Source organism: Telopea speciosissima, chromosome 1 (genome assembly GCF_018873765.1).
Source record: "Telopea speciosissima isolate NSW1024214 ecotype Mountain lineage chromosome 1, Tspe_v1, whole genome shotgun sequence".
NCBI lineage: Eukaryota > Viridiplantae > Streptophyta > Magnoliopsida > Proteales > Proteaceae > Telopea > Telopea speciosissima.
This window is the reverse complement of record NC_057916.1, coordinates 4,214,859-4,233,513: the sequence shown is the minus strand read 5'-3', so window position 1 is coordinate 4,233,513 and position 18,655 is coordinate 4,214,859. Positions and strand designations below refer to the sequence as shown.

The following is an 18,655-nucleotide window of genomic DNA, read 5'->3' as shown; positions in this document are numbered from 1 at the left end:
ACTAGACTCAATCCTAAATTTACCAAGCGTTCATTGGACTTGGCAAGGCATGGGCTTGCCATGAACATCCTAGGCCCCAGGCCCGTGACCTACCAAATAGGGGTAGGCCAGCTGTTGCCACCCCCCAAATCACTTTAAATGTTAAAAAATTTAAACCTCAACCTCATAGTTTGGAAAAGTTTAATATCCTTCCATGACTCGGAAATTTTATCGACATAGATTCCTCCCTAGGGCTCACCACTAAGGAAATAACATCTCGAAGGTATTTTGGAAAATGCAAAAACCTTGGAGGATATTTGTTAAACCAACGGGAAGTGAATTATTCCATTTCCTTGGCTGCGAACTTGGATAGCAACAAAATTTTGTACGCTTACCCGTGTCAATGGCTCAATTCTTATCTGTTTCAGTTTGGTTCCTGATTGAACCATATAGGAAAAATTAGACTAAAATCTATATCGAAGCGTAAGGCCCATGGATTCAATGGTCCATTGCAGTATATGAATATTTTGGCCCAAAAGAGTGAAGCGAATGACAAAAAATTAAAATCTCCAAATCCAAACCCTCATGGCTGACCCCATAATGGACCTGAATAGCAATAGATCCGGTCTGGTCTTTTTTTTTTTTAATTAAATGGTTCCGACTTGGTTAATAGGTCCCGGTCCTAATTTGGGATGAAGCGTGGTAGGCCCACCATAGTTTATAAGAGGGCCCCACGTAACAGTGGGATAACAACCTGGTCCTCGTTCGTGTGAACTTTTCAACGCCACTGCAAAAGCTACTCTTTCGAGTCTGGCTTTTATCATTACTTCGATTTCACGATGGCACGATATTCTCAGGTCCGTGTAATCCGCCAGGTTAAAACTTAAAAAAGGAAAGAAACGAAAAGAAAACCCAGACAGATTTATAAATCCTCTCTGTTTCACTCTCCAACTCCAGAGACAAGCAAACACAGGCGAACCTGGTTTTCCGGGGAGGGAGAGGGTGGTGTTCAACTTCAAGTTCAAACTCGAAGTACTATAGTAAGTTCTTGCTTCTGGCAGACAGCTTGGAATTATCCGAAACCCGACTCTGAAGCAACGTGGTGGTATCAGGTTTTGTTTACTTAATTTTTTCTCTTGTGGGTTTTTCTCCATTGTTCTATCTGTTTTTTTCTGTTATCATTGTCTGTTAGATGCTGGCCGACCATTGTTACTTTAATGTAATGTTATGAACTTTAAATTTCTATGTTCTTCCACTGTGAGATGATGATGATGTTGTCACTTTCGTTGTTCTTCCCGCGCCCCCATTTTTCTTTCTTGCCATTGGTTTATCTGTTCGCCTTTTTCACCCTCTCTCCACATTTTCCTCATCCGTGGGGGTTTTTTTTTTTACTCTATTATTGCAGAGCAGCCGTTATTCTAGTCTATTGATGATTCTGTGTTTCGTGGGAAGATGAAAATATTGAACTGGGTAAGCCCTTTCTCTCTCTCTCTCTCTGCGAGAGTCAGTCTGTCTCTGTTTGTTTATGTGAGTGGAGGGGGGGTGGTGCCATGAAGTAGTTTTGCATCTTGTCTTTCGGTACTTAAAAAGGGTTTGCGCATTCGTTTGAGTTTAAAGTACACTTGGAATGGAAAGTGAGGAATTCGAATTGGGCTGGTCTGATTACAGCAATTTAAGGGAGGCGGTTTGGTATAACAGAGTTCTTCTCGATTGCTAATAACAGTTGCTTTCTCTGTCATTGAGTGTAAGTCTCCATGTGGTGCTACTAACATGTAGCCCAGTAGAAGGGTGTTCGGTAAGATAACTGGTATCCAATTTATCTGAAGAAATGAACAGCCGCATGTAAGTAGCACAGGGTGAGTGCTGTCAATGCACTGCGAGTGTTGTTTTTGCTTCCATTTCTCATGTAGGAAGAAGTCCTCTAATTGTGTGATTTAAAGGCGATACTCTGTTAACGAAATTACCTAATTCAATGCTTTGCTTGGTTGATTCGTTATTGCACTACAGATAACCTGGTTCTGTTGGGTAACCTTCTGTTTTGGTTTTATTAGATTAGAATTGTATATATTAACATTTTATATTTTGGCAGACAGGTTCTAGTAAAATATTGGTTGCTATGTTATCTGCTTCCATCAAAGCATAGAGTAGAAAAAGTGATTTTTGTTAAATAGAATACTGGGGAAAAAAATGGAACTTATTGGCAATTCTGTTTGCTGGGAATCACCACACAGTTAACCCTTACTTGAGGATTTACATTTTTGTAGAATTTCACTAAGTTTCACAAAACTTTGCATTTTTATGGTTCACTAAAACTGAATTTATCACTGCTTTGACTGGTTGAATTTCAGAAGTTACATAATCTTTATATTATAAGTTTGACTTTTCATGGGATACTGCAAAATATTACTCAGCTCATTTTTCATTCAAAAGTTTTTTAAAGCATTTTTGAAAAGCAGAAGAAAATTTTATTGGTAAAATAAGATCAGAAAATGAAAAGCAATACTAAAATTTGGGGAAAGAACTCCAATTTATTTGTTTGGATGTTGTTTACCAAAATAAAATTGGTGGTGTCTTGGTCAATTATAATTTGACACCCAGGGAGGACACCACCCCATCATATGACTGGAACTGTTTAGCCGGTCAACCAAGTCAAAATGTGCTCTCTTATCATGTATGATTTAAAAAAAAAAAAAAAAAAAAAGACGGATGGCAAATATTGATTTTTCAGGAAATATTTTTCTGTTGAAACAAATGGAGCATTATTCTATTACTCAATTTTGTGTCATAGTTGTCAAGGCGACGCCTAGGCATCCAGGCGCCTTGGACGCCTAGTTGGTGTCGCCTTGATGTTGGACCCCCTCCAACGCCTTGGGTCCTAGACACCGTGACAACTATGTTTTGTATCATTTACATTATCTTTTCTTTGATATTTTGCATTTTTTTTCATTTATATATGTAGTATTGAATGACACAAAATTTAATAAAAACCATGAAAATAAGCAGAAGGTACACTTTGAACTAATTTCAAATCATCAATCTCTTTTATATTTTGCACGTTTTCAGTTATTTTTGTTTACTACCTTTCCCTCTCAGGTTTCAGTTTCACTACCAGCAGATCCCAAGAGTAGATCATGCCTCCTTTGCAGTCTCCTCCTCGCTGCAGCTTTGATATGTGTAGCCTTTTTCACTGGGGGCGCATTTATAACCACAGCTTACAAAGAAGTAATCATTATTTCTACCTACCCAGAGCTATCTGTGTGTTTGTATCTCATTATTTCTTCCTATCTCTATGTGGTTGAGTACTTGATTTCTTCTTTTTATCTGTAAGTTCGTGTGTTTAGTTCTCTGGTTGCAAGTTGGGTGTTTTTTTCTTATCCCATTAGAGAACATGATAGTCTATGCTGGATCTTGTCTTTAGGCATAAAAGGACAAAGTTATCATGTGTATGGAAATTTCTGGATAATTGTTGATACAATAATTTATTTCAAAAGAATATGAAGTTGATATAATTACTTTAATTTAGTCCCCCATAGATATCTTGTACGTTGGATAAATTTTTTTATATGTTTGTGGCTTTGAGGAATATTTTTGCCCTCTACATTTTCCAGAGAGAAAATTCTCATTTTTATTGGAACTTTGAGTGACCTTAACAACTTAGAGATTGTTGGAGAGTTTTCTCATTTTTTATTGGCATGCGAAGAGCTGCGGATTAGGGACTTGTGGCCATTATCACAATGTACACAAAATAAACTATGATATTCATGTACTATGCACAAACGCATGTTGGACATATCAGATGAACAAAGAAGAGATTAAATTTGAAAGCAAAAAAAAAATTTGTTCTAATGTGGCAATATAGTTGGTATGTTTTATGGTATACTTTTGTAATTTGGTTTTGTTTTAGTTTTTTTGGTTTGTTTTTAGAGGTTTCAATATCTTTACTTCTGGAGGGCGGACCTCGGTGCAACGATAAGGTTGCTCCATAGTGACCTAGTGGTCGTGGTTTCGAGTCAGGAAACAGCCTTTCCGTGACACGGGGGTAAAGGTGCGTACATTATGACCCTCCCCAGACCCCGCAAGGGTGGGAGCCTCATGCACTGGGTACGCCTTTTTTTTTTACAATATCTTTACTTCTCTATAAATTGACGACACATTAATTCATAATAGATTAGGGATAGAGGTCCTCGTTCTTTTCTTTTTTTTCCCCCTATAGACAACAACAGGAAGTAGTTTCATTAAGAGAAAATTCAGAGCAAAGAACAAGGACAGTAACCCCAAAGGCATGGAGTATTTGTTCAATTCCCTATAATCATTTTCTCTAGAGATTGACACCTGATTATTTTAGTCCTCCCCCCATCCTCCATCTTCTTCTTAAAACTGTAGTATCAAACTTCTTTTTCTTTCCTTACATGTAAGAAACCTAATCCTTTAAATATAATCATTTGAATGAAATTATGTTGTCGTACATTGTTCTCCTTTTATACATGCTATATGTCATATATTACTTATTTATACTGTTTGATGCATCAAAAATATATTTTGCATGCATCCTTAGCATTTCCATGCGTTTCTTGACCATTTCCATGCGTATCTTTGGCGTTTGTTGCGTCTCTCTGATATGATACGTCTCTTAAATCAACCTTCTGATATGATACCTGATACCGATACTTAAAACCTTGTTCTTGGGTTCATAATTTTAGTACTCAATTTGAAGTGAAAACTTGACTGATTTGCAACATAAGTTTGCAATTTTTTTAACAGTTATAGCATTTTTGTGAGTTTTCTTTGCCAATTAGGTTGAACCCACCTTGAATCACGATCTGATTCATTACTGAGAATTGCTCTATATGTTTTATAACATTGGTTGGCAATCAAGGGTTTTCAGAATATTAACTTTTTGCTTCTTTACTTTATTGGACTTCTATGAATTTAGGGCTTGTGTATGTGGTAATATTCATATAATCATATTCTTTAGTTTCCTTTTTACGTACTGTAATTCCATGGAATGCATATACCATGTAGTGAGTAACTGTTAGGCTACTTTGCAGAGATTTTCAAGATGGGTAATCGTCGATAACATGCAGAAGAACACAAAGTCAAATTCGTGCGAGGTTCATCCTTCTAGAGATGTCATTTATCTTTCCTGTTCTGGTCTATGAGCATACATGGAATATTTTGTTATACCTATGTTTTCTCATCTGTTTTAGAATCAATGCAAGCCCTTTGGAAGTGAAGCATTACCAATGGGTATTATTTCTAAGCTGTCTAACTTGGAAATTCAGCCATTATGGGGATCATCAATGAAAAAGGTATGGACCTATGGATAAAGCTTGTAGTTTTCATTTACTTGACATAGAAATTGTCGTTATCCTTGCTCATTACTTGATCACTTCTTGTCAAGTGTGTATAAATTTTACAATTGCTGAAGGACCTTATTTCCTCCCATCTCCTTTAATTAATTTAAGTACTGTTCTTTCTGAGATGTGAGATGGGTGCATGGGGATTTCCCTTTTGGTGGGTTGGGATATGCCTGAAATGTTTGACATTAAATTTCCTCAGGTGTGTTGGATGTAATGTCCTCAAACTTAAAAAATTTCCTAAACATATACTGGAAAAATTTTAAGGGTTTAAAACTCAAGGAAATGAACCAGTATATGAAAGAATCAATCAAGTGGAATTTTTAATCGTTGGTAATCTTCCTGAATCCCTGAATTCAAAACTTAATCATTAAAAGTACAATAAAAATATAATGCCTAAAAAATTTTGAGACTGAAAAAAAGAGAGAAAAGTTTAAGATCCTCAGCATGCCCTAAAATATTTATTACTTGAAGAAATGCGTAAAACCTTAGGATAAGGCAAAGCCCAAATGCAACAACTCCTAAATATTTAATAAAATAAAAATACCATAAAAACACAGGATCTAAAGGAGTTATTCTTTTTCCTGTTTCAGTTAATCTTCGCTGTAGAACTTGTAACTAGGGCTGAGACATTTCCGAGGCACAGTGCTCACCACAGGATTTCATTACCTGTATGAAGGAGGAGAGCATTCATTTGACACCAAACATACTAAATGGAGCAGGGGTAGTGGCATTAGGTCTGAATGGGTTAACCAAGAGATCTGAATGATCATCAGACGTGGCATTTCTTGGAGCTCAGGAAAGAAGATAAAGATTTCTGAAGATCATACTGTTTTCATAGGATGAGGCTTGCTGCAAGGCTGTTTGCCGGTGGGTTATACTCCCAGTGGACACGATGAACCTGATGTCTCAATGACTATCTGCGTGTTACACATTTATACCAACGAATTCATGATGGGCCATGAGAATCATGAAGAATATTAACAGGAAGTAGTAAACCTCATTCATACAATAACATCAAGAAAACCATATTTGGCACAAAGAAACAACCCATCTGCTAGTGCTCAGAGTTCTGCCATATTATTAATAGCTCTGCAGTATTGTGGAAAAACTTTTGGATCTGATTTATCATTGCGGACAGTACCTCCACCATTGCTTGGGCTAGAGTTTCCTCTCTAGATTATTTGTATAATTTTTTGATCTGAGAGGAGTGTTACTATTCCATTTGAGAAGTAGCATCCGGGAGAGAAAATTCACCTAAGCTGCATTAGCTTTTTCACTTGGGAGCTAGTGAACTTGCCTTCGATCAAATGACCAAGCTCTCTTCCCTGTTGAAGTATTATAATATAGAGTTGCTGAGATGCAGCTCTGTATTTAGCCATGCCATTTTATCAATTCTCCTTTCTTGCATAGAAAAACCAGCAGGAAAATTTTCAAGCACCAAATTTTCTTTGCCATCAAAGTATTTTAATTTTGAATGCCAGGAGTGCTGCTTCTCTCCCCCCCCCCCCCCCGCTCTTCTTTTTTGGGTTACGTGAATGCTGCTAATGCGGGAGATAATAGTGGCCTAGCTTCCCTTTCAAAGCAAAAATCAACATTCCCAGAATCGATCTTGCTAATGTAAATGGAGATTGGTAAACTTTTGAAGTTTACAGGTTGCCACTTGGTGGCAATTGGTAAGACATTGGACAGGTCCACGCTATAAAGTTCCCCATGCATCTCACTGGTCAAATTTCAGTTTGAAACGAGCATGCAGATGGGTAAAAAAGTGCCACTGACCTCTAATATTACATAATGGAGGGGTTGTCATTTTGTAGTTTTTTATGACTTTGAACCACGTTTGAACCCCTTATACATACTCATATGGATAAAAAAATGTGTCCAAATTTGTAGAGAATTACAAAGGTGCCATTGACGTCTAATATTACATAATGGACGTTTGTTGTGATTTTGAAATGTTTTACAAATTTGAACCATGTTTGGACACCTTTTACATACTCATATTTCTCTGAAAGCTGACCGCTGAGATGGGCGATGGATCTTCTGTAAAATGGACCCACCTATTTATACCAGCGGCTGCCACATGGCAATTCATGAACTTTACAAACTTTATCGTCCTTCATACATTTATACAATTGTGCACAGAGATATGTATGCCTTCTTACTTTATTCTATGGTTTTTGCCCATATCTAATGATGTTTAAACCAGAAGAGAGCAAAGCCGTCAATGAACTTGTTGGCCATAGCAGTTGGAATAAATCAAAAAGATAATGTAAATCAAATGGTTAAGAAGGTGACACTCAAACATCTATGCTCAGTTGTTTATAGTACTTCTCCGTTAATCTGTTCATTAATTCTGCTATCCCACATTGCAGTTTCTCTCAAGTAATTTTGTTTTGATGCTGTTTCATTATGATGGTATGGTGGATGAATGGCGGGAATTTAAATGGAGTGATCAAGCTATACATATTTCTGCAATTAATCAAACTAAATGGTAATGTATGATCCATGAAAGCGGTTTATCTAATATTGAAACTACAATTTCTTATATACATTTGTTTACAGCTTGGTAATCTCTGGGTAATAGTTGCATTTTATGATTTTGTAGGTGGTTTGCGAAGCGTTTCTTGCATCCAGATATAGTTGCTGAATACACTTATATTTTTCTCTGGGATGAGGACCTTGGACTAAAAAACTTTCACCCAGGACGGTCTGTATGATCTGTAATATTTCTTAAGGATCAATTTTGTTAGTTTCATAGAAGTTACTGCCTTGGTGCCATTTAAGCTCATCTTCAATAATGAATCTTCCGGAAGAAGCTAGGAGAAGCCTTCTTTGTACTTCTGGAAACATTATTTTGACACATGAGAATAAGAATCATTAAATCCATATAAATCTGTTTCTTTGACTGGGAAACACCTTAAAATCTCTGTGCTTTCCCTGAAATAACTTCCAACGCCAATCAGACTGCTGTTGGTGAAAGTTCCTTATAAACTAGGTTTATCTAATCCTGGTTTTTCTTTGCTTTGAAAATGACAGGTTTACCTATATAGTTTAGAGATATTTTAGATTAGATTTTGGTCTGGGGGACGTACATGAGCTGTCCCATGAAGTAATCCAGGTCTGAAATACTTTTTCATCAGGGAAGGCTTCAGGCCTAAGCCTATTCAATAGTCAACAAGTGCTAGGCCCAAGACCAACTCATGAACTCTTTTATCTCTCAATTTCAGCCTTATCCTTAGAAGGCATGCCTTTTAATTTAATGAGGCATCATATGAGATGGTCCTTTCTTTCACCTGATACTGTGTGACATATTGAACCTCTGGCAGCTATTTATCGATCATCAAACATGAAGGACTGGAAATTTCACAGCCAGCACTAGATCCCACCAAGTCAGAGGTGCATCATCAAATTACTGTTCGTGGAAGGAGATCAACAGTGCACAGGTTATCATATAATCTTTCCAAGGCTAGGAAATTGATTAGTAAAGCTATGATATAGTCTTTTTAAATAGAACCTACAACCTATGGAGTGAATGCTGCAGATAAGCTCCTCATTCTATGGGTTCAAAGCAGGGTACATACTGTGTCAAAAATCAATCCGACTAGATGGTTGTTACCATCTGATCTAAGCATTCCTTCAGATAATCAAGAGCATTTTGCGAAATGCCATGAAAAGAACTGTGGAATCTGATTAGCTAACATTATATTGTCAGGTTGGTTTTTGATTGAGAGATCTCCTTGGTGATGCATATATGTTGGCACACCCTCCTGCATGTATTCCACAGATATTGATGCTCTGTCTGGAAGTTTTAACACAACATATAATAATCAAACTATAATTTACCCTTTGTAATAATCTATAATTTGGATTTAGTCGGAGAAAGTGCTTGTATAAGGTTTTTGTTATTTTTAGTTATAAACTATTATTGATTTTGATCATCCGGTCTTGCATCAACAGAAGGATTTACAAGTCAAAAGGTAGAGGGAAGAGGTGTGACGATAACAGTACTGCTCCTCCATGCACAGGGTGCAGATCACAAGCCGCATGCCCTTGATTTTTTTTTTTTTTTTTTTCTGGTTTCCATTGATTATTTTCGTTCTTTTGGGTTCTTTCATTTTTCTAACCCCCCAGAACCTTGTTATTATATCCATGTAAACTAAAGATAAGCTACGATGTAGGTGGGTAGAAATGATGGCACCTGTCTTCTCAAGAGCAGCTTGGCGTTGTGCATGGTATATGATCCAGGTACTCCATAATAATGTTCTGAAATGGATTTGGTTATATACTTCATAGACTGGACTAGGATAAGAGGAAGTAGGGAAGGCTTCCAATCTCATCTCTACAAAATCTGGAGAGTTTGATATATTGTTGTACTTTTTTGTTTTAATTGTTAGATGATTGTAGCATAATGAAATATACTGGAAGTTGCTGTCTTTGTATTTGTCTCCACATCTGGAGAGTTGGATATATTTCCTTTCAGTTTAGGACTTCTTTCCTTTTATTATTTAGTGTTTGAGTCAATCAAGGAGTTTCCCTTTTTTTAAGCTTGCGCAAGTGAGGAGGTTACCTTATCTGAATAGGTTGTTATTTGGTGGTTGAGTGAAGATAGAACACCTCCCAAAGCAGCTGGTTGATGGGAAGGAATTAAGGGTCAGTTTTTGAGTCAATAAAGGGCTGCCAACTCAGCCCATGATTGGGAATTTTATAGTCTAGTTTTATTTCTATTTTCAGCATTATAAAATGATTGTAAAGGCTTACAGCACTCACAATTTTATTATGAAATGATTAAGGTTTAGTTTTATTTTGTGGAGGTTGGTCCCTCTCTTTTCTTTCTCTCTCTCTCTCTCCTACGATCTCTCTTATATTTCTTCTCTTCTTTCCCCTATTATCCACCCTTTCTCCTCCAACTGATAGCCTATTTTCCCCCTTTCTTTGCTGCTTCTGTAGGCTTTGAAATAAGGCTATTTTGTTGCTAGTTTTCTCTGTAATAACAGATAAATCTCTACTCGATCTGCATCAATACCTATCTTTAATTCTGCTTTCAAAACTATATTATACCTGGTGTTTTTTTATTTAATTTTATGGTGATTTTTCTTTGAATTCTATTCAGAATGACTTGATACATGCATGGGGCCTCGATATGCAGCTCGGTTACTGTGCTCAGGCAACTTCTCAATCCCTAGAAATTTTTTTGTTTTAACATCCTTTTGCCTCATTAGAGATATCTGACACGATGTTGCAACAGGGTGATAGAACCAAAAATGTTGGGGTGGTCGACTCAGAATTCATAGTTCACTTGGGTCTCCCTACACTTGGGGTAACGTATGAAGACAAGGTAACATTGATGATATTTCAGACAAATTTACACTCAGGGTAGCCTATGAAGACAGGATAACATTTCTCATATGTTACCTTGCCTCATTGCATGATATCTCAGACAAATTTAAACAGATATGCTGACAGAAATTTATTTGCAATATTTTGGAACTGTGACTGGAAAAGTCAGCCCACAACTGCTCCTTGCAGTGGCTCTTTCCATATAGTGGCTCAATGCGATGAATGTTGGACAAGCCCTGTGACCTGCAGTTTGACTTTTAATCAGGAATAGAATAGTGTCATGCCAGCCCCAAAGACCTTCTTGTAAGGCTAGGTTTAAATATTAAAAAAAAGTGTATGACATATCAACTACGAAGTACATATAACTAGATGGTTCCAACCTGAGTGTGTGCTTATGCTGAAAATCAGCATGTTGGGATGAATTTAACTATCATCCCCAATGGTTTGTATTGATGGTGAAGAAAGCAATTGAAATGGCTCCATAAGAAAGGTTGAAGATCAGACATTGTAGATGTCATCTAACCATGCTGTTCTTTCTCATGGCAATCTCTCAGTTGGGACAAGTTACTATGGGGTCCCGATTGTTTTTTCATCAGAAATTGTGTCACATTTTGGCAGTAGGGACTGGCCTTACAAACCAGTCCTTGGAGCTGAATTAAAAAGCCAGATCATACTCTTAACACCATCCATGTAATGCCTCAGCGGAACTTTGATTGAAGTAGAGGGGTGAACCTATTCATTAGTTTTGAGATCATGGTACTAGTAATCCAGCAAAAGATATTTGTTACCAAAAAAAATCCAGCAAAAGATATTAAAAATTATGGTCATGGAAACAGAAAGATGAAAATGATAACAGGGATTTGTTTGGAATTATGGAAGCTATAGGACAACAGTCGTTGATGTTTTAATAAATGGTTTTATTTGTCTTAAAAGAAAAGTATAGCAGTAAAAATTGTCATACAAAAAGATTTTACATTAAGTGGGCCTTACAGGAAACAGCTCCTTGATTATGTATTCTTACAAACATGGCATAACTTCTTTTAAGTCTTAGAATCTTTCCTTACGCCATACATTGTTGTTATTTATTGTTTTTTTTCTTCATATTTTCTTTCTGAAGTCCTAGCCATGTTTCTCACACAGTTGTTATTTATTGGTTTTTTTTTCTTTCTAAACTCTGAGCCATGTTTCACTTAGGCAAACATTCTTTACGTGGTTTCATTTCAATAATTCATACTAACTTGACTTTTAAGTTTATTTTCTTTTTTCTTTTTTCTGCACCCCCGGGGGGGGGGGGAATACTATTTTTGCAATTGTAATTGTGCCTCTTTTACTGTTTTTTCTCCTATTGTTTCACTGAACTTTTCTTCCCAATACTTCCCTAAACCAATAACATTTCATTATGTGATTTTCTTTTTCTCTTGTTGTATATCCATGATGTGTCCCTTCAGCTCCAAGATGAAATGTTTCATTGAGATTGAGCTTTTGCAGCCTGGTTAGACTTGTGAGAAGCATTAATGTAGAATTTTGAGACAGTTACAAATTAATAGATGGTCTTTTGACCAGTGAACTTGTACTTAACAATTAGGTTCAGTTTCGTGTTGCCATTGAACTTCCTGTCTTGTTATCAATTGATGGTTTATCATCCTTAGTCTAGGTAAAATATCCATTGAGATTATTTTTTATGTTTATTTACTGAGATTTACTATTTTTGTAAATGCAGGCACCATCGGAGTCCCGTGTAATGAAGGATAATAGATCTGCAGTAAGTAACAGACCTCTTATATCAGAAAAATATTAACTTGGTGAAGTACCATAGGCTGATGATGTGGGACTTTGCACTTCAACTAGTGTTTTTCATTTTCATTTTTTTTCTTCTGAATACGGTAATAATCTTTTTTTTTTAGGAATACAGTAACAATCTGTTAAAGTTGGCATATTGCTTAATCGTTATGCATATGTCAGACAACTGTTTAATTGTGAAGGGTGCTGTTATGTTCAGTTTTTTGATGTCCAAGCAGGTTTGCAAGGTTGAGTGGGTGCTGATGCCTACACATCACCAGCCGATAATCAATTCATGATCAAACATTTTTCATCTATGATATTTAAGGGCTTGATCATATCTGTTCTGCATGCCTACTCTATCATTATGAGGCCTTATCAATAACTTTTATGCAGGTGAGGTGGCAATCATACATTGAATTGCAGACCTTCAAGACTAGGTGGAGAAAAGCAGTAAAGGAGGACAAATGTTGGATCGATCCATATCAACAACATACTAATCAGAGAAGCTTTTAGTGTATATTTATAAGCTCTTTTCAACTTAGACTGAGGGGCAGGGTTCGTGATAACATACATGTAACTGGACTACACTGGTACTCGTCCCCATACTGGATAGATTAAATGGCGAAGGATTTGTAAGAAGCTGATCTTAGATACAGTCTTCTGTTTGCTTTTCTGTGTCTCTGTTTATATTTTCATACTGTTGTAAATGTGATTCTTGTAATTATGTCATCAATTCCTTTCAATACTTGTGATGAGTAAATGAGCAGTGACCTAGAAAAGTAAACAAGTCTATTAAGGAAATGTAGGCTGTGTTTGGTATGCATTGCCAGAATAAGATTCGGTCTAGAACACATTCTGAAACTTGATTATTCTCTATTTTATTGCTTCAGAATGCATTCTAGACCTAGAATCTATTCCGGAATGCATACCCAACGCAACTCTAGATTCTGTTTGTAAACTTATAGGGACAATAACTGTTTTTTATTAATTTCTTATGTACTCTATTATGCCCTTGTAAGACTTGATGAGGCAGGGAAAGGGGGGGGGGGGGATGAATATCTTGTTTTCCAGGATTAATTTTATCAATTGATACTACTGCTGTTCTAATGGTTATGGCTGCAATAAATAAATTTCAGGATCATGGAGGCAGTAACACCGGGCACTGACAGTAGATTTGCCGCTTGAATGGTCATTTGGGATCCAAATTTCACTGACAGGTAAAGACTCCAGTTCTGATGCTCATGTGTAAAGCTAGGTGGCAAAGCTGTTACCCTCTATATATTATATGAATCCATTTTCCTAAATTGAATCATGTATCACTGTAATACATCTGTCAAAGCTTGGATTCTGCAGTGCCTGGATAAAGGAGTCAGATATATGGCGTTCTGAAAACCTCAAGCCAAACCCTCCTAACCATGGTTTGAAGTATCGGTATCGTATCGTCCATATCGCATATGTATTGGTATCGTAAGTCACCGATCCCAATATTGTGTTGATACTATCGTATCAGTGAAGTACACATAAGGGGTACAGCAGTAAAAAATCCAATTTTTTTAAAAGGAAAATCAGTGGTAACTGACACCCAATCCAATACCGTCCTCTAAAACCATGCTCAGTGCTGTTCTGGACAAAATAAATGCCCTAAGTATGCTGGTTTTGCAACATAAGATCAATGTAGCTACATAAAACCAAATCGAGCGGTTTAGTTTTGGTTTCATGTAATAAACGGTTCACTTTCGATTTGTACTACCACACTACTAAATGGTATACAGTGGATTCCCCTATCAGAAGGAAAACTAATGCAAAGGTAGTGCAGTGGGCCTTCTCCATCTTATTTGGGCATGTGCAGCAGCCCAAATTGAGTCCAATAGTCTCCCTCCACTGTCCGGCTGTCCCTCTCTCTCTCTCTCTCTCTGAGGGTTTTAGCCTCTCTCTTCAGGGTTTCAGATTCTTACTTCTGACAGGGTTGGGTATCTCGCTGAGCTCCGACATCGTCGTCGTGACAAAACATCTCTCTCTCTAGAACTGCGTTTTTGTATCAATTAATCATCAATATATATAAAAGGTTATCAGTTTCAATCATGACTATATATCGTATCATCTTCAGATCCCTCCGACGATCATCTCCTCTTTCTCCGACCAGTAACTCTATCCCCACTATCACCGTCTCCAACGATTCTATTCTCCATCGCCACCACCAGCAAGTGAATCACAACTTCATTTCCGCCCGCTCCTTCGCTTTCTCATCGGCAGAAGAGGCCGCAGCCGAGCGGCGTCGGCGCAAGCGCCGCCTCCGCATCGAACCCCCACTCCACGCCCTCCGTCGTGACCCTAGTTCCCCACGTCCTCGCCCCGACCCCAACGCACCTCGCCTCCCTGACGCCACCTCAGCCCTCGTCGGCTCCCGTCTTAACCTCCACAACAGAGTCCAATCCCTCATCCGGTCCGGAGACCTCGATGGCGCCTCTGCCACCACTCGCCACGCCGTTTTTTCCAACACACGCCCCACCGTCTTCACCTGCAACGCCGTCATGGCTTCTATGTACCGTGCTAGTCGCTACGACGACGTCATTGCTCTCTTCACCTTCTTCTTCAAGCAGTCGAACATTGTTCCTAACATCGTCTCTTACAACGTCCTCATCAATACACACTGTGATGCTGGCCGCGTCGATACTGGAATCGAAATTTACCAACACATCCTCGCTAACGCCCCGTTTAGCCCTTCTCCTGTGACTTACCGGCATCTCACAAAGGGTTTAGTTGATGCTGGTCGCATATCTGATGCTGTCGATCTCCTTCGTCAGATGCTCAACAAGGGCCATGGTGCAGACTCTTTGGTTTACAACGTTCTTATTGCTGGGTACCTCAATTTGGGCAACCTAGAGAGAGCAATTGAATTCTTAGACGAGCTCCGCGAACGTTGCCTTGTCTATGATGGTGTCGTCCATGCTACGTTCATGGACTGGTACTGGAAACAGGGGAAGGATGCTGAAGCCATGGAGTCTTACCGCAACCTTCTTGATCGTCAATTCAAGATGAGTCCCGTCACCTGCAATACCCTTTTGGAGGTACTTCTCAAGTATGAGAAGGCCACGGAGGCCTCTGCGCTTTTCCTCCAAATGTTGGACAACCACACCCCACCGAATTTCCAAGCTGTGAACACTGATACATTTAATACCATGGTGAACGAGTGTTTCCGACTGGGGAAGTTATCGGAGGCTATTGAGGTTTTCAAGAAGGCCGGAACGCAGCCAAAGTCGAAGCCTTATATGATGGATGCGGCTGGTTTCAATAACATCATGGATAAGTTCTGTGAACATGGATTGGTTTCGGAGGCAGAGAAGCTGTTTGCAGAAATGTCCACGAAGTCTGTCATCCTGAATATCAACACTTACAAGATTTTCATTGATACATATTTGAAAGAAGATAGGATGGATGATGTTGTAGAGTTTTTCAAAAAAATGGTTGTTGAATCAGGTTTGAGATACAATGTAGTATATTGCAACAAGGTGTTTGATGAGTTGGTTAAAAGGGGCAAGGTTGAAGAAGCTGCACAGATTCTGGGACGAATGGGGGAGAGAGATGTGAAGCCAGCCCCAACACATTACGAGAGTGTGATTACGGCTCTGTGCAAGGAGGGTAAACTAGACAAGAGTAGAGATTTGCTGAGTCAGATGGTGAGAAATGGAATTGTTGGTCCTCCTACTCTCCGTGATTTTATATCTGAAACTTTCAGTAAAGAAGGGAGAAAAGATGAGATCGATAGATTATTTGAAATGAGGGTAGGACCTGTTGGTGGTAATATGCCATATTCATCAGCTCCTAGAACCAGTCCTGGTATGCCACCATCATCACCACATTTTAGAACTGTTGCAGGTATGCCGCCATCATCGCCAGCACTCCAAACTGTTGCAGATATATCACCACCATCATCGCCAGAGCCTGGTATGGCAGGACAGGTAGCAGCTGGCTTTAGAGTGTGATAACCATTGGCTGCCCTTGTTTCCCCTCAATTTTTAGTTGAGCAAGACAGATGCATATTTAATATTTAATATTGTGTCCTGTTGGACAATAAAAAATGTCCCAAGGTTGTCAGTGTCAAAGATAGTATAATTATACAAGGAGTTTTCTCCTAGGAGTGATTAATGTAAGCGTCTGGCTGTAGGTAACGAGTGTTGCCATATCTGTCTGATCTGATGGATGTGGTCATTCTTTGAGTCTGGTGCATGATCTAGAGTCTGGGCACGTCCATATTTTTCGAAGATAAGTTATAGATGTTAACCCATTGATCCTGCTTAACATGATAACTTTTAAAATAGCATTTCTGATCTCTTGATGCTTTCTTATTGAATGGTTTGTCATTTTTCACGACTTATGCCTATTTTGTATGAAGTATGTTTTTGATGACGTCACTTAAGTTGTTTATAGTGTTTCTATGTCCCTCAATATTGCTTTATGTTTGATTTTACAAGTACATAAATATACTGAATGTTCTGTTGGAGCTTCAAGTTCTATTCACCATTTATTACAGAACTGATTTCTGTCATCTTTTTTCTGGTTGGCTGTTAATTTGGATTGTAAATGTAGCAATTTGTCTATTCTTTGTGACAGTCCTTAATATTCAAATGGAGGAGTTGTTTTGATTTGTTTCTTGTTTTAGGTTTAGTTAATTCCTCATTCTCCTGTTCTATTGGTCTGTAGGCTGCCTTTTGGACTGGCATGGTTTCATTTTTACTAGTTGTACCAGAGAGGATTTGCCTTCTAGAGTGTATAATCTACCTGTCAATAGTGTTACTTCCAATTTTATGCTTCCCCTAGGAATGTCAAGGTTCTATCTCATTGGATGTAAAAGTGTGTAAAGTAAGATAATTTAAGGGAAAAGAAAGGACCAAGTGCATTTGACAAAATGGTAACAATCCTAGATAATTGAACTGGGAACTAAGATTTTCCTTTTAATTGAAATGTGAATTAAGATTTTCCTTTCCCATAGTTTTCTGCAAAAATATAAGGATCTAGTTTAAAATATTAGTTACCCTGTTTAACAAGTTTTTGAGTTAGCTACGCTCTCAATATTGGTATTAGACTCATTTTCTTCTTGTTTTCAACTTTGCGGAATGTTATGTCCAACTATACACATCCCCCTTCCCTTTGTTGAAAGGGGATATGCAACCTACACAAAAAAATATATATATCAATAAATTTAGATATCTTTTTCTCCTGCTAACTTCCCTTCTTCCAAGTAGGAACTTGTATAATCTTCTTTCTATACCCTATAGTTATTTAAAACAACCTTACAATTGTTCGTCCTGTCTACTTGTGATTGATGGTAGCATTTCTAGTGGTTAATTTTTTGTTATCTCCCCTTTTCATTTTTCCTGGCATGCAAAATGGTCACTGTTCAAATTTGGGAATTTTGAGGCTTTTGCAAAGATAATGAAATACTTTTTTTTTCCACTGCATTTGTGAGCTTAATATTTTGTAATGTAGTTGAAATGCATGATAACACGTTGGCCCTGGAAGATACTTTGAGGAAGGATACATAGCTTGATGGTATATTGGTTTTCTTCCTTTAGCTATCGCAAAATCATCAAAGAATGATGCATTGTATGTTTATAGGTGAGTTGCTTTATGTGATATGCTTGGTGCAGGATATTAGTTATAGCTTTGTTGTTTTTATTCTGAAGATATGACATTGAAGAACCATTTGATTTCTGTATAGAGTTATACTGGGACTAATGATATGATCCTTGTTTATGACCCTGTCTGTTGTTGTAAACAAAGCAAAAACTCACCCATTGGTTCAGTAGGTACCAGAGAGTTTATGCATGCATTTCCAATAAAGTCTATCTTGATGGCACCACCAGGAGCCACAACCCTAGAACATTGGTACTACCTTACTTGCCTATAAAGTGATAGATTTTAGGTTGAAGAAGGAGAAGAGAAGAAAGAGAAGAGAGCAGCCACGGTTTTGGTGTTCAAGTGTTATGTCTCTAACCTAGAGACTAACATGCTTATATTGAAAAGAATAGTAAATTACACCTAGGCCCTTGGTCTTATACAAATGACAAAAAATAAGAAAATAATACAAGGGGATATTTACACATATACCCCTGATACAATACAACCATTCGTAGCACTCCCCCTCAAGCTGGGTGGTATATGTCATACATACCCAGCTTGTCTAACATAAAACTAAA

General features: G+C 37.8%; 2 protein-coding genes across 7 annotated transcripts; both read left to right on the top strand.

The window, feature by feature from the left end:
• The first annotated feature begins 980 nt into the window (after window positions 1-980).
• Window positions 981-13,117, top strand: LOC122656489. Of its 6 annotated transcripts, none has more exons than XM_043851067.1 (15): window positions 981-1,081; window positions 1,385-1,449; window positions 3,073-3,201; window positions 5,028-5,090; window positions 5,187-5,288; window positions 7,546-7,629; window positions 7,712-7,830; window positions 7,945-8,046; window positions 8,666-8,782; window positions 9,297-9,365; window positions 9,518-9,584; window positions 10,450-10,503; window positions 10,585-10,674; window positions 12,397-12,438; window positions 12,852-13,117. In XM_043851067.1, the coding sequence occupies exons 2-15, from the start codon at window positions 1,432-1,434 to the stop codon at window positions 12,969-12,971; spliced, it is 1,176 nt and encodes a 391-aa protein (XP_043707002.1). In that variant the 5' UTR covers window positions 981-1,081; window positions 1,385-1,431; the 3' UTR covers window positions 12,972-13,117. The 6 variants fall into 6 exon arrangements, with proteins under 6 accessions (XP_043707002.1, XP_043706994.1, XP_043706968.1 ...); XM_043851059.1 differs by having other exon boundaries at window positions 5,016-5,090; window positions 7,549-7,629; XM_043851033.1 differs by having other exon boundaries at window positions 5,016-5,090.
• A 1,403-nt stretch (window positions 13,118-14,520) lies between these two features.
• LOC122649012 (pentatricopeptide repeat-containing protein At1g10270-like) lies at window positions 14,521-16,757 on the top strand. The gene is made up of 2 exons (XM_043842359.1): window positions 14,521-16,256; window positions 16,335-16,757. Exons 1-2 carry the CDS (start codon window positions 14,540-14,542, stop codon window positions 16,439-16,441), a joined length of 1,824 nt encoding a protein of 607 aa, XP_043698294.1. The 5' UTR covers window positions 14,521-14,539; the 3' UTR covers window positions 16,442-16,757.
• Window positions 16,758-18,655: the final 1,898 nt, after the last annotated feature.